The sequence below is a fragment of the Spermophilus citellus genome, assembly GCF_964194105.1.
Source record: "Spermophilus citellus genome assembly, chromosome: 11".
Taxonomy (NCBI): domain Eukaryota; kingdom Metazoa; phylum Chordata; class Mammalia; order Rodentia; family Sciuridae; genus Spermophilus; species Spermophilus citellus.
In genome coordinates this window covers 21,484,138-21,501,477 of record NC_138192.1, presented here as the reverse complement: position 1 = coordinate 21,501,477, position 17,340 = coordinate 21,484,138, and the positions used below count along the sequence as shown (strand labels likewise).

At 36.6% G+C, this 17,340-nt stretch overlaps 1 protein-coding gene across 1 annotated transcript in view; it reads right to left on the bottom strand.

Annotated features, from left to right (window-relative positions):
* NCKAP5 (NCK associated protein 5) overlaps nucleotides 1-17,340 on the bottom strand; it is an 858,948-nt gene that overhangs the window by 424,131 nt on the left and 417,477 nt on the right. The window contains exon 5 of the mRNA XM_081262221.1: nucleotides 17,012-17,145. Coding sequence (XP_081118347.1) covers nucleotides 17,012-17,145 — 134 coding nt within the window. The remainder of the gene's footprint in view (nucleotides 1-17,011; nucleotides 17,146-17,340) is intronic.

Below are 17,340 nucleotides of genomic sequence, written 5' to 3'. Positions count from 1 at the left end.
TGCCCATATACCTGTCCCAAGAAACACCTCACTAAGGCTTGGCTATCTTGGCTAAAACCACACCTTGTCACTGCCACTGTATGTTTAACTGACCAGCCAGGAAATACTTTTAATGTGGGGGGAGGTACTAAATATTTAACCCAGGGGCACGCTACCATTGATTTACATCAATTCCATGACTACTTTTTTATTTTTTATTTTGAGACAGGGCCCCACTAATTTGCCCAGTTTAACCTTAAAATGTGAGATCTTCTAGCCTCGGCCTATCAAATCGCTGGGATTATGGGTTATGCATCTGGCTCAACCAGCAAATACTGATTACCAAATGTATCCCAGAGTGAAAGAAGATACAAAAGAAGTATAAGATTCACATAGTTCATGAGAACAGAGAAAGTACCCATAGATCAACCATTGAGCTAGATCAGCCCACTGACACTGTGGGCTGAATCTACACAGTGTGGTCTAGAATCTTTATGAGAGTTATGTGAAATTTGCACAGATTGGAGAACACTCTACAAATAGCTTTACAAATACACCTATGACCACCACCTCCCTCATATTCCTCTACCATAATTCTTAGTCAACTTTCCATTACTCTAATAAAATACTTGAGATAACTGACTCATAAAGAGGAAAAGTCCATCTGGGCTCACAGTTTTAGAGGTTTTGTCCATGGTAGATTGGCCTCACTGCTTTTGAGCCTGTGGTCAGGCAGAGCATCATGGCAACTGGGAAGTGTATCATAGATCAAAGATCTACTTACCTCATGGTGGCTGATAAGTGAAAGAGGAGATGGCTGGGATCCTGTGACCCCTTCAAGGTCACTCCCTGTGACCTACCTCTTAATGTTTCCACCACTGCCCAATAGCACCACTGGCTGGGGATGAAACTTTGAATGCATCGGCCTTTCACAGACACCCAAACCATAGCACCATGGAGATAAGTAGGGTCCCTATCACTGTGGCACAGCCCAAAGCAAATTTGACCCTGCTATTTTTTTGGTTCAAATTTCACTCAAGAGCCTCATTCATGTCAAGCTGGGATGAACATGTGGTCAATAGGATGCTTAAAGGAAAAATCATAAAACAGTTACTAATAGGGCATTATGTAAAAACGTGGATGTGTAACCGAAGTGATTCTGCAATCTGTATTTGGGGTAAAAATGGGAGTTCAGAACCCACTTGAATCTAATGTATGAAATATGATATGTCAAGTGCTTTGTAATGTTTTGAACAACCAATAAAAAAAAAGAATGAACATGGTATAAAAGACTAATAAGTGGAAGATCAAATGACAGTCTAGCTTCAAGAAAAGAGGAACTTAGGAGAGTATGAGTTATAGAACCCTGACAACAGATACTCAGATTCTAAGAGAATTAAAGGAGTATATGAGAGGACACTGAAACTAGTCCAGCTGTGAGAGAGGCAAAAGTCCCCACAGGTGGAGAAGGGAGGATCAGGGCAAAACAACCTGTAAAAATAGCATGAAATTTTTGAAGTTCGAAAACACACGAGATGTTAAATGAAAGTTCAAACTGGTCTTAGGATCTTAGCTCTCTGAGTATATTCACTCATCTTCAAGACAGGTATGATGCTGTTTGTTCTCCTGGTGAACTAAACGTCCAAATATGTATGCACACACCTGTGCTGGCACACAGAGTGTCTGCAAAAGTGACTGGTACATCATAAAATTCAGCATAAATATCTGCTGTTAAGGAGCCCATCCACAGGGTAATGAGTAGCTGTACTTCTGATGTTAACTTTCAGTTGAAACTGTCAGCCACCCCACACAAGAATGGCATTACCATCTGCAGTGAGACTCAGAATTATTTTAATCCCCTCCATGCCTTTGTGTAGACAGATGAGTACCAGCCATTCGGTTTAATATAAAATTATTGTCAGGACTACACTATAATTTGCTTCCTACAAATGTCCAGATGCCACTAAATTGAGCCCAAGGTCACCGGATTAGAACAGACTGTCCTATAACTGATTGTCTTGTTTCTATTAGAGATGACCCAGGGCCAGATGTTTGCAGAGTCCACTGTGAACTTTCTGCAAATGGATGGAATAAAATTTGTCCCCAGATGATAAGCCAGAGGGCAACCGGAGCCCTTCTCCTGGCTGAATTCTGTTTCCAGCTGCTCTCTGGGATTGTACTTCCTGTTCTGGGAGATTTCCCATCAACTTGTCAGACCACTGTGTCTCTCGCTTCTCATGGTAGCATTAATGTTGTACAGCGTCTCTACCTTGGGTACTGCTCAAACAAGAATCTTCTCTTCACTGAAGAATAATTTAGAGAATTAAATTTTTAACTTTTTTTCTTGAATGCGTTTTGAGCTGGCATCAATGTGACAAATGCATGGGCAGCCAAGTTCTCTGAAGTTGCTAAAAATATCTTGAGAGCAAATTATTTTTTTATAAGAAAACTACAGTTCAGTTTGTATTTCTACCTGCCCCAGCGTTAATATTTGCAAAACCCACATATCAAAAGCAATTAAAAATGTCAAATCTGGTGAACAGAATTAAGTCGTCGTTTTTTTTTAACCTATAGATTTTTAACCCATTAGCACTGTAGGTCTCTTGAACCCAGGCACAAAATGCCAAGATCGGAGCTCTGAGATGCAGTGAATTCTACTCTTGGCTTCCTCTAGCTGCTCCATCCCACCAGGGGAGGACTCCAAAGCATCAAGTGGATCAGCCCATACATATCTCTCTCTTTTGTGAGACTCTGGATACACTGAACTACAAACTTCCTCCAAAACAGCCCTGAGCCTGCTTGCAAATCCTGCCTAGACTATGTGTGCAGCAAAGGTTCAAGGAGCATCCAAAGAGTGGAAGCACATGGGGGTAAAAACAAGATACAGATGGGGAATCTGGGGTTTCTGTACATGTGCACCTTGGTGGTACAGGAAGATGGAACTGAGTTCAGAGAAAGAAAGGGAACCAAACAAGAATTGGGCTGTAGGCTAAGCTAAAAACTGGTTGCTGTGGGATCACCACAAGAGGCATGTGAACTTTGAACTCAGTTTATCTACCAGGACATGAAGTTTTTTCTTTAAGCTAAGGGAGAACATGTTTTATGTGGCAATGTGCTGGCTTGATTTATGACACTTGCACATGAAGACATGTGGAATGTGGGCCACACCACTCACAAAATCTAGCCCTGGCTCCATAAATGTTAGGATGGAGCTGAATCAGAATAAATTTTAGCAAATGTAGACTTAGAAATAAGTGAAATTTTATTATGTTGTATTCATTTCTTTAGCAAAACTAAGATTATGACAAATAATCCACAAGAAAATAGCGAGTTCCTGAGACTTTTTAAAAAAATTTCTCTTTTTTATATACTATTACAAACATCTAAAGAAAAGGAGAAGTTGTAGTATAAGAAATGCTCATATTTATCACTTAGGCTAAATATAACCTACTTGTGGCTAATCATGCATCAACATTACCCATGACCCGTACCTCAGGTTTAAAGCAAATCACAGAAACATATCATTTACGCCATATTTATGTGAGTATAAATATTTAGAAGATGCTTAAAATACAACCATATATTACCACACTTAAAAACATGAATCACATAAAATGTTCAGTTAGTACACAAATGTTATAAACATGATACATATTCAAGTTGTCTCAGATGTACTCTTTTTTAATTTTTTGTATAGTCTATTCAAATCAGAATCCATATAAAGTTGACATCATGTCTCTTGAGATGCTTCTTCAGATATAGATTTTTCCCCACCCCTTTTTACTTCCTTGCAACTAATTGGCAAAGAAAACAGATTGTTTGTCCTGTAGAATTGCCCATCGTATGAATTCAGCAGAAATAGTCTCACCATGTTTCCTATAGATCATTAGATCTACAGGCTCGATTAGATTCAGGTTCAGTTTTTGGCAAGATCACTTAATAAATAGTATAGGGTATTTCCATCAAGAGACACACAATGCAAAATGTTTCCTTATATTATTTTAGCAACCACTGATGATCACTGACTAGACACATTCTCTTATTTGGAGTCATAAACTATATCTTAATATAGTTTTTTCATTTACTAGCTAAAATATCTTGTCTGAGAAACTTTTCTATCATCACCACTTTTTCATTGCTTTGACTAAAAGACCTGACAATAACAATATAGATGAGGAAAAGTTTATTTGGCTCACAGTTTCAGAGGTTCCCTTTATGGTCAGCTGACTCCATAGCTCTGGGCTTGAGATGAGGCAAACATCTTGGCAGAAGAAAGGAACTCAGATCATAGCAACCAGGAAACAGAGAGAGGGAGCTTCTCTAAGCAAGGACAAAACATTAACCCCAAGGGATACCCCCAGTGAGCTATTTCCTCCAGACCCACCATACCTGCCTATAGTTACCACTCAGTTAATCAGTGAACTAACCCACTGACTAGGTTAAAAACTCTCACATGCTAATAATTTCATCTCTGAACCTTCTTGCATTGTCTCAAACATGAGCTTTTGGAGGGCACATCTCATAGCCAAAGCATAACAATGCTTTACTCATCGGTAATAAGATGATCTTCAAGCATGAGCTAAAGTTTTTTTTTTTTTCTGGATGGTTCTGTATCACCACGAATGAAAATATTTAACATGCTATAATGTTCAGTACAGGTAGTATTCTTCAAGTATAAGTTGAGCCATTTTTAATACTAGAAGGCTTTTCAAATTGGATCTCGAGTCCTTTGAACAATAGTCTCAGGTAATGATTCTCAACACTCCCTCAAAACTACCACTACTAAAAACAATGACATTTTTCCTTCGTCTTTTTGTCTCTTATCACACCCATTTGTGAATGTACAAATTTTTAATATTTTAAATCACTTCAAATGATCTTTCTCTGTGTCGATTTGCAATCAACTAAATTTGCCATCAATTTTCAAAAATTGTTAAGTTTCAATTATATTAAGCATGTGTATATTTCTAATAATCAAATCCTCAAAGAACACTTATTCAGAAAAAGCTTCTATTTTCATCATCTTGCTTTTTTCTATTTATAGATAACTATTATTTTAAGGTTTTACTTTATCCTTCCAAAAATATCTCATTCCATATTTTTGTGTACGTATATTCACACATCTACCCCACCACAAATCCCACTTCCTTCTTAGGTAAAATAGGGCACAATAAATATATACTTTTTTCCAATCTGATACTTTCTTGTTTTATGGAAAATTCTAAATTTTATTGTATATGAAAATAAGGAGAAAGTACTGATTGAAGTACTTTTAAAAAGGAAAAAAACTCAATATCTTTGAAAAGCAGTGTTGTATAAAGGATAAACTCCATAAATCACTATATTAACATCTAATATTCACTCCAAATCTAACTGAAGATCAATATCTCCAATTGTTAAGAGTTCATTAATCAAGTAATTCTGGAAAAAGGCATAGTGATATTTGAATTTAATTAATTTGAAATTTCATTTTATAGAGTTGAAACTATGTTGAAAATAGCTTCTTGTTTCTTAGGCAAAACGAGAGAATTCATCAATCACAAAGAACATATTTCAAGTAATAATAGATACACTTACAGTTTTTCAAAGACACTGAAATAAAAACTCTACTATAATAGCATATATTTAAAACACTAATACTTGATCCCACAATAAAGACTACACTCAAGCAAACACGGAACTTTCAGGATAATGCATTGATTTTTGTAGTATATAATAGGATTTGAATATATCTGAAGGGACGGGCAGACCTGAGTTAAATCCTGATTTGACCAGTTTAATGGGTTATGTGACCTTTCTCAAATTATTTAATCTTATTTTTTATTGATAAAATACATGTTAATATATCCTCAGAGGATTGTAAGCAATGATATCACGTTTTCAGCATGCAAAAAAGAAACTGGCACACCATTTATACCCAACAAATATACAATAGGAGTTGATATACAGTAATGGTTAAGTCCCCGACTGAGTTCCAACACCAGCTATATACCTTCAAGTTGTATGAAGGAGGACAAGCCCGTTAACCCATAAGGGTCTCAGCTTCCTCAACTGTAAATGAGAGATTCTAAGAACCTCTTTCATGGTAGGTTGTTAGTAGAATAAATTACATTTAATATTATTATAGTTCCCCCGTGAGGAAGGGACATGTATCCATTTCATGTCACTACTGTATTCCTGTTACCTGGCACATAATAAAGTTTTCTTAAATGTTAATAAAAGTAAATAAGATAACAATTCAAATTTCCTGTGGTCTTATGCTTAAAGGTCACTATGGAAGACACAAGTTGCTGGCTTTTCACATCTAAGAGCTCTCTCCTCACATATTTAGACTGAGCCCTTCTCCTCCCCAGATTGTATTAAGTGGTAGGTGTTCTTACCATCAGTGTAACCTCCAAGGGCCTGGACTTTCCTGAACTGGGCTTCATGTTCATCCAGGATATAATTAGAGCAATACTACTTCACTACTCAATTCTTTACTCAAGAAAGTCTACAGAGAAAGACTAGGTCTGCAGAACCTGAAGCCATTCAAATCTATTAGAAAGACCTGTAGGATATTTCCTGATAACAAATCATGAGGCTTGGTGATTGTTTCTGAAAAAGCAATAGATTGTAAGCATTATGTGTGTCATACATATTGGAAGTATACTAATATATTGCTGCTTCACTGGGGACTCTTGTGACGATAATGTGAATTGCAGAGGGAATCAAAATCAATTCTTAAAGTGTTTCTGACATCAATGGTGACTGCTGGGCCTCAGAAAATAGTTCAAGGTAAGACTGACTTGCTTGATTGAGATATTCATAAGACCAACACCACAAGTTGGCTGGGAATTCTTTCACACCCAGGATGCAACAGAATGATGCAGACCATGTCCAGAAGTCTAAGGTTGCCCAGATACAGCCTCTGAAGGATTGAGCTCCATCAATACACACTGCATCCTCTCTTCTTAAGGACCCACTTTGTGCTGTGCTTACACATGTCACACATATTGCTTCAGTTCTCTCTGCAGCCTTCCTCACCTGCACAGGCTTCAATACTCATCTCAAATGATCCCTCACTGGCCCACAGAGTTTCTTAAATAAATTTTTAACTCCAAGTCTCATAGAACACATTTAATTATAGATAATAATAAATTTTTATGTTTCTTCTTCTTTTTCTTTTTCTTTTTTTTTAATTAAAAAACAAAGGATCCTTAGGGACAGGGTCATGACTTATTTCTGTGCTCTTTACCTTGCTGAACAAAGAACCAAATCAACTTTGTCTTTTCTCCGATGGTCATACTTTGGTTTCAGTGGTGTCTGCATAAAAATTTAATGCAGCAATATTTTCTAATGGAAACTTTATTTTAAATTGAATAAAGGAAAAATAAAAATACAAAAATTATTTAGCTTAACACAAGGGTCCAGGTTAGCCAAATGCCATCCAGAGTGAGAGCTTATTAATTGGTAAATTTGACCAGCAATGAAGTCCATCTGAAATAGTACTTCATTATTTTATTTTACCATTTACTAAGTACTTACTAAGTACTAGACTAAAAGCATAAGCAGCTCTCATTATGCAAGGGAAAGAAACACAATATTCAGGTCCAGAATGCTAGCAAAAAAAAAAAAAAAAGAAAGAAAACAGATAATTATGTGATTAAAGTAAGCATAGAAATTAAGTGAGGAAAGCGGAGTATTGTAAAAGGCATTAGGGAGATAGTGAATGTGGTGTATCTGTTGTTTATTTGTTGGCTAAATATATATTGTCTGAACCAACAGGGAAAGGTAAAGTTGTCCAATCTCAACTAAATCCAATGGCTATGCAGTCCTTGAAGTAAATGCAACTGTTTTGATGGTAGCCTACGGGTTTAGAAATACTGAGTCAATTATCTGCACAGGTGGTTTGGTAATGCCATGTAAAATTATACTAAAAAAGTAGAGGCCATAACTGAGGCACTATAGACAAAAGTATTATATCATTTTATAAACTTTGACATGGGAAAATGTTGGTCCCCAAATTTTCCTGTTAGTTGGATATAATTTCATTTATACCTTTGGCCTACATTTTGCTTGAGTATCATCTCAGTGGGTGAGAATAATCAAGTTTAAAATATCAGCAGCAGAGCATATAAATCTGCAATTCAAGGCTAAATTCTGGGCAGAATACAAGTGCTTCATTTAAGATGCAATTTCTATCATGGATTATAAAGTAAAAAATGAGTGATTGAGGGTACAAAAGGATTGTGTCACCAGAAGTCAGAACTCCTGAGTTCTAGGTTGGAATCCTTGTAGCCAGGTCCCACAGTATGTGACTTAATTTTAAAGTCTGTATTCTGTTTTTCCTAGATGTAGGATACAATGTGTTCTCCCTGTCATGTATTGAGCTAGAGTAAGAATCAAATGAAATAATATAGAGGATGGTTTTAGAAACAATGACAAATAAATGATGTGTAAAGCACAGTCATCATTTCTGTAGCCAGGTTGATATCAATATTAATTAAAATGCTTATTAGAAAATATAACACCTGTAACTGGTTTTAGGAATTAAATATGTGAAAGAAATTCATATTTCCATCTTAAGAAAAAAAGCATCCTGCCTCTTGCTACTATTATGCCTGACAGGTGAAAACCTTTGGTTGGGAGAAATGTGAAGAGAATTTTGAAACACAATTTAGTGAAAACTACAAGACATTTCTTCTGTCAGAACACCATGGCTTCAGCATAGCTAATTCCCTACTTTGTTCTCAGTAAACATTCTTAAAAGCTGGAGGCTGTTGGTTAGTAACAGATGTAGACATTTATAAACAAAGACAATCTTAACTGAATTATTTTGCACAAGTTAAACAAAGGATCTTAAAGAATAGTTACAAGAGTTTTGTAGTCAGCACTGAGAGATGTGCTCTGTGGAAGTGCTTCTCATTGAATGCACTGTCTATAGACCATCGAGGTCATCAGAACAATAATCTATACTCCTGGGACTGCTGCCTTTGCACTTGACCCATATGCAACCATAGAGCAATGTTATCAGAGGGTCATAAAACACTCTCTGAAAGTAAACTTCACCCTATGGGAAGTAAACTTTCAATGCACCAAATTCCATTTAGTGCCCTGCAGAAAAGAATTCTGCAAAAGAGTATTCTGAAATAGACAACTCATTTTTTATAGGTGAGCACTCTATCATAGAAGCCCAGGAATGGGAAATCAGGTCTTCATCCTCCCAGGCCATCATGGTTTATAACTCTAAGAATGATGACTATTATCAAAGTTTTAAAGATCCCCAGAAATGGCCTTTGTACAATCTCCCTTGGAAGCAAATTTCTATCATAAACACTATTCATAAAATCCTTCCTTGTACTTTCTACTTCAGGAAAGACACTCATTCCTGCATTCATTCATTCATTCATTCATTCATTCATTCTTCAACCAACAAATATTTACTGAATGCCTACCATGGCAAAGGTCTTTGACAGCAATGTCAGAGAGGTACTGGAGAGGGAGAGAGATGTTCTTTACTGCTTGGATAGAAACAACCTTTAACTATTTAAATAATCATTAGGAGCAATGTATGAAAACACCTGCAAATTTGCAGAAAACATAAGGCCATAGAAACACACTGAACAGTTAAAAGAACAAAAATTTGACTTTAGTAATGCTACAGGTCAAATGATCTTTCTTCTTCAACAGATAAATTCAAAAGAAAAGGAAGGGATAGAGAGTAACTTATAGGCACAAAGAAACTTAAAAGATGCATTCATCTTCTAAAACAAACAGGAAAGTTTAAATCAAAGTATCTGAGGATACACATATATTATGAATCTACTAAAGAAACAGGAAGATTATTGTTTTAAAGTTATTCATTGGGTGAATGATAAGATTGGGAAGGCTCACCTGGAGGGATCTTGGGAGGTTGACAGTTTTCTTTCTTGACCTAGTGTTGGTTACAAGGGTATTCACCTAAGATTGATTCATTAAACTAAGAAGGTTTTGAGTAGTTTTGTATATGTATGTTTTTTCAAGAAATAGCTATTAATGTGCAACAACTAGAGATTTGCTGGTGGGAATGCAACATAGCACAGCTATTTTGGAAGACGATTTGGCAGTTTCTTATAAAGTGAAGCTAATGCTTACTATACAGCTCAATAATTCCATTCTAGCTATTTGTCCAAGAGACAAGGCAACACCCTGTAAGATCCAGGCATAAATATTTATACCAACTTTAATAATACTATCTCCAAACTGTAGGAAACCCAACTGTTCGTCAACAAGTGAATGGATAAACAAACAGTATTATCTGTATAAGGAATATATTACTCAGCAATAAGGATGAATGAATCATTGATGTGTGGAACATCATGTCGGCTTCTCAAAAGAATCACATTAAGTGAAAGAACAAATCTTTCTGGAAAAGACAAATCTATAGTCAGAGAATTCAGATTAGTCCTTGCCACGGGATTGAGATATAGGTAGGGAACTTATCAGGAACATGGAGATAGTCCAGTGTTTTGATATGGTGGTAGTTACATGAGAGTATATGCTTTTCAAAACTTACCAAATTGTACACTGTAAAAAACCGGTCTTTCTATAAACCTGACCAAGAAAATAAGCTTTTATTATCGAGCAGGAATGAATTTAGTTTCCAGTTGTAAAAGAGAAAAATATTCTTCTATATCCCAGACTTCCTCTCTTAAGAATGTATTGGGGTGAACATAGAGACACATTAGTCCCTGAAAATATATGTACTAAAGAGACTACATCACTGGTATTTTTTATGATGTCTTTATTTAAAGAAATTATTTAGAAGTGAAAACAATTATGATTATTACTAAGTTCTCTCTGTTGAGTTTTTTCCCCAAAACCTGTTCAAATAAATTCTAAAAGAGACAACATCAGAGCCAAGAGAGATAATGATCATGTTCACTGTAGAGCATCTTAACTTCCTTTGCCAATAAAGTTCCTTAGAATTTAATTTTGGCCGTCCTCAAAAGAAATTTTTCATCTGGTCTTGGCAGTTTTCTAATCTTGACTTCTCCACAGTCAAGTAACCAAAACAAACATGGTCCATCAGCCCTACAGAGTGACACTGTGGTGACAGCTAGCCCACTCCAACACTCACATGAAAGCCCGTTGTCAGAAACTTCCGAGACCTGGCTATCACTGCATAATTATTATTTCACCCAATAAACAAAAGCATTTCATTTTCTAAGGTGCTGTCTTCAAAAGAGCATTAAAAGCATTATAAAACTATAATGCAATCCAATTTCCTCATTTTACAAATGAACAAATTGAGACCCAGAAGGGTCAAATTACTTAACCAGAGTTATTAAGCTACATATAAGTGGGACTAAAATGAGGCCCTACACAAGCCACTGAACAGAACACAGCTCCTTGAAACAAAAAGGAAACTCCACTATGTATGTATGTACATAATATTATGTATCTTATCAGGAATGAATAATAGTTGATACAACTTCCATATTGTGTGCTCAACAACAAGTAGCTCTTAACAGGAATTTAAGAAGAAATGTGTGACTATGTCAGCACTTTTAAGGCATAAACAGAAACACAAAGGAATAAAGGAATGTTCCATATTCAGTAAGTCAGTAGTTACCCAGGGAGCTGAAAATAGCTTTTCTTTCTAGTTCTGCACATAGTTGGTTTCACCCCTCCCCCGTTTGCTCAAGTGAGAGCTTACATGCTAGATCACTGAGATATACACTGCTGACATCAAAACATGATCTGTATCATGTTAAACAGGCATTTTTAAATATGCGTTTAAAATATTTTCTTTCATCTGTTGTAATTTGAAGGAACTCTCTCCTTGGACCAACACTGCTTTGCCATTTTAAACCTGGTCGATTTACACAGAGTGGCAGATGAGAGGGCCCCCATATTTATGAAAAGTCTCAGCCAGAAATATTGCTGATGGTGTGGAAATAGCAACTCCAAATCAATAGAAAATTGCCCTCTATATTCATCAGGAGGAACAAGGCACTCAGGAGAGCCGGCCACAGAGATGAGTTAAAGTTGATGAACGGTCTGAGATGGGAACAAATGTAGAAGAGGAACAGAAGAGCTGTTGATTGTCCAAAGGTCAATTGGCAGCTTTTTTCATCTTGTTGTATTTCACTCCTTCTAAAGATGCAGAGAAAATGTTCTTTTAATGTACCAGACAGATATAGAGGCAGAATGGAGTACGTGGGTAGCACATTTAAAGGCATATTATCTATCCTCTTTCACACTCACTTCTATGCCAGGTGCCTACAGCTTCAGAATGGGCAGCCGGATATGAACCCTAGGATTTCATAAAGTCTCTGAGAGCCCATAATGTGAACAGCAACCAGCAAACAAGTCAAGTGGTGAAACCATTCCCGTTTATGGCTCCTTGAAGTTCAGCAGGCAGCAGACCGCACTTAAGCATAGCAATCAACTATGACAGGAGAATCCTTATTACAGTAAGCAAAGAGACAGATCCAAGACAGAAGATCACAGCACCAGGGGGAAGGACAGAACAGGGGCAGAGAAATCCTGGGGAAAGCCTGGAATGGACTTGGTTGATTTTTAACTATTCTGGATAATTAAGAATGACAAAACCTAATCGTTCCCCTTGCTTAGATGTACAATGCCTGGTGTATAAACGGCCCTAAAGACACCACCACCTGCCTCAGGTACCCTTTATTAAAAGGGCCCTGTCAACAGTGGGGAGGGCTTAATTTGAAAGTATCTATAATTTTTTCCTTCTCTGCATTTACATTAAGGAATATAAAGAGTTCCTGAAACTTCGCATGTGATACAGTTTGCTAACCAAAGAGGGTTTCTCAAGTGTGGCAGCCAGGTGGCGAATCTGCCAGAACAATTCAAATTTAAAGCTTCGAATGAGTCAATCATTAATTTCTTCTGACTATTCATGCATCAGCATAATCCATTAACAAGTCTGAAATCTGGCTGTCCTGAGGCTGGACAAAATTTCTCTCATTTACAGTTATGTTATAATATGGTGTTGTACATATGATTATGTATATGGTTTATATAAAATCAGTTCTTGTAGAAATTCTTAGGACTTCACAAGCCTATTTTTTTTAAAATAGCTATTATTACAAGTCAACAAATCCCACCCAACTTGGAGGTTATGTTCCTGAACGTGTTCTTCCCAATGAATCTAGCTGTTGTGCAAACAGTTCATTAACTCCAATGGAATAAAGAGGCTTGGGCTAAACTATTATTTCTTGACGCAGACCAGTGACATAGCCTCAGTCTACACCACTAAGCTGGCAGGCGACACAAGCACAATTCCAACAATGATGATTACAAAAACGAATCCCTCATAAAATATGCCCAGCCATGTATTCCTCCAGACAGCGGTTAGGCAATCAGGATCACATCTGGAAAACATCTTTAATTTATATCACCAAATAACAACAGCAGCAAGAGAAGTCCCTAATGACACCACCACCTGCCTCAGGTACCCCTTATTAAACGGGTTCTGTCAACAGTGGGGAGGGCTTAATTTGAAAGTATCTATTATTTTTTCCTTCTCTGCATTTACATCAAGGAATATAAATGGCCAGAAGAAGTTTGTTATATTTGTCTGCAACCCTCTACATGCAGGGAATTTCTGATTTATGAGTTTAGAGCTGATTATGTGGCTTCTGGTTGCATATTCTTTGTCTTTTATTGTCCAAAGTTTGGACCATTGCTGTTCATCATACCCTAATCAGAGGTCAAGAGGGAGGAAAGCATCATGCATGGAAGTTTGATGGTGATATAAAGGGAACCGCTCACTCAAACACCTTTATGTATTTTTATCGTAAGTGACCCTATTAATCAATAATACAGATGACCACAAATGTTCAGGTTTGCTGTGTGTCTTCAAGCCATCAGGCCTAGCACACAGCTGAAATTTCATAAACCAGAACCTGGACTTGCTTTCTTCAATCACTCATCTTGGCATCTGAAGAACACCATCTCCCACATGCCCCTAACTGTTCAATATCTAACTTTTTATTCAGTTCCTTCTCCATTGCCTCATATTATCTCTGAAGCTGAAATTGGAAGCCCTTAAGTGCTATATTAAAGACTCCCCTATTTATTATGCTATCAAATATACCAAGAAACCCTTCGTACAACCAAACTCAGGCATCTGTATCTTATTGCTCTGTGGAAAAAAAAAAATAGAAAGTACATACAGTGGTTGACTTAAGAGCATTGGGCAATAGAAAAGTTCTTATTTCAAGTGATCCTTCAGACATAAACCCAATATTCTTACTTCATGTATTACAAAATTCATAAACTGTTTAACTTTTCAGACTTAAGTGACATAGTGGAAGTAGTAGCATTCTTAAGAATTATCCCAATTTTCATCATCTTGAACCATTGTCTATTGTATCCATCAATGTCTCCTATGAAGAGCCCTATCTGATACATTCTATTATGAACTTATTTCCATAGATAGTGTTTCTCTATTTAGGAAACAGTAGCCTTTGACTATGATATAACAACTACATACCTCTTGTGTTTTCCTTTGCAACATGTTAGCCACTCATTCTCAGAAAACCTGTTGGGCTATGTGACTATGCCTATTTGACATTCTCCTTTTGTGATCTTTATTTTCTGTTTTTATTTTTCCAGCCTTACTGTAAATCTACCTTTTATTGTAAGCCATGCCACATTCTTTGAGATAGGAGATTATGAACAATCTTAAACAGAAACCTCAGCTCATGAACAAATTATGTCCACATCCCAAATAATAACCCCATACCAAATGAACTGATCAACCCAGAGTAAAAGTGATAAAATTATGAATATAAAATTTTTAATTCAATGTAATAGTTTGGATTATATAAATTATATGAACATTTAAATGCTAAACATGTCCGAGGGCATATTCTGTAATACTGAAAATTTTATAAAGACTTAAATTAACAGGATTATTTAAATAAGCATTAGTAGAAATATCTTCAAAACCAAAATTTAAACTATGAAAGGCTATCAGATGTGGTTCATTAGATCTCCCCAAATTATAGTGTAATTATCTTATCTCTTATTTATGCTTATCCCCCTCCATCTTTCACTGATTTATATTAGTTGTCTAGCTGTAATTGGACTTGAACTTTTCAGTTTCAATGAAGGTTTACATAAGAAAACTGATTATACTGGGAAAAAAATCCTCACAAAAGCAGTATGTAAAATCAACCACTATTTATAATACATATAATTATCTTTTCTTTCAGCTTAGGATACAATCTTGCTCTTCTATAATTCAAATATGTATAGGATTGTCATTTGATGTACAGCAGATGACCTGGCATCATATGAAAATAATTCACTGTGCCATGTGTCTCACATCATGGAAATCAATAGCTTGAATATAGAGACATCTCGATTAGACACGGAAAAATAGCAAGATCTGCCTCCTCCTTTCCTGTATCATTAAAATGGCAAGTATTAAAAAATGATATCTCTTTTAAAGTTGGTTTGGGGGGAATCTATTATTTCCAGTTGGGACACTGATGAGCATTCCCATCAAATGGAAGAAAAACTGAGGATATAAAGTAGTGTCAGTAACAGCCTGAGAGGGATGGAGTGTAGATTTGTTACAGTATTGATTGGTGCATTTCTACAGCACCTGTGCACTATCATGTTCTTGTATAGCTTAACAGGGTGTTCACTTATGATCCTGAACACAGAGAAGTCATCCACTCTTCCTGCTTTGTTCCTTAAGAAGCCCCTAAACCTGAGTCACAGCAATCATCATATTAGACACAGTGAGGTAAATAACCTGAAGGCTGAAATTTGATCTCTCTGCAACCTGTGAAAAACTTAAACTACCATTATATAACTTCATAACGAGTAATCTAGAGCATCAAATACTGATCTGTAATCATACAAATCCCAGTGACAAGTTAAAGGCAAGATCCCTAACAGTTCGCTGGCAAAGCCTTGTAAAGCAACCACCCAAACATGATACTGCTTGGGATAAGTTCATGTTGGAGAAGTAAAACAAATTATTTTCCTGGTTTTATAAATGGTGAAAAATAGAAATGAAAGCATATTGTCCCTCACCGGGGCCCTGTATCTGGTCTAAGGAATGTAAATGTACAAGTTTTATTTTTTTCCCATGTACCTGAATAGATTTTAACATAATGGGTTGAACTGTCACTTGGCCTCATATTAACTATAATTGCAGTTGAAAGATTCTAACTATGCCAGAATCAAATCTAAAAACAGCTCCTTTTTCAGAATCCTCCCTTCAAATTTTAGTTATATCTTTTTTTTTTTTTTAAGTTTTGATTCCAGGAATTTAAACCAGAGGCGCTCAATTACTGAGCCACATTCCCAGCCCTTTTTTATATTTTATTTAGAGACAGGGTCTCACAGAGTTGCTTAGGGCCTCACTATGTGGCTGAGGCTGGATCTGAACTTTCAATCCTTGTGTGCCACCGCTCTCAGCTAGTTACATCTTTTTAAAAGAAAGGAATATATTGTTTTCAAAAAAAGGAATGCATTGTTTTATTTTGCTTTGTTTTCTTTTCTTTAGCACACATAAATAAGTTTTTTTTCTTTTTCAAAACTTTTTGTTTTAGTTTTAGATGGATATACTATCTTTACTTTCTTTTATTTATTTTTATGTGGTGCTGAGGATCCAACCCAGTGCCTCACACATACTAGGAAAGCACTCCACCACTGAGCTATGAAGCCCTAAATGAGTTTTTTTCTGAATGATTAGATCCACACTCACCTACTAGGACTGGGATGACAAGCACGATCTCATTTCTCTGACTGACCTGACACTGGACATGGTCATAGGTCACAAAGACAACGCATACTCACAAAAGACCTTTTGAGAAGCCTTTGGGGCAAAAAGCAGGCGACCGGTGTCGATATAGCCGAGACTACTTCAAGGGTAAGTGAAAAGTTTCAGAAAATTGGCCCAGATGTCATAGGATGGCTTAGTCAAAATAGAAAATCTAAAGTGTTAGGAAATCAGCTTGAGCAATGAAAACATAGCCCAAGGGTGCACAAAGGGACACCTCTCAGTCAAGAACAGTACCTGGAGAATTGCCGCTGCAGACCGCGCATCTGAACTCTGTTGCGCTCGGACTCAAGGGTCACCTCCCGCAACCGCTTCTCACTTTGAAGACGCAAGTGTCTCTCCTCTTCCAGTTCATGTATCAGCTTCTCATGCTGTGAAAGACACAGGGAAGAACTTTCAGGACAAAAAAATAACTAGTAATAGCTGTTGGTCCCTAAGTGCTAGCTTGAGTGTTATATGTGTTAATTTCATCCCAGTGACAACCCCATGAAATAGATTCTGTTATTTATCTATTGTGATAGACGAGGGAATCAAGGATCAGTGATATGCAAATGATGTATCCAACT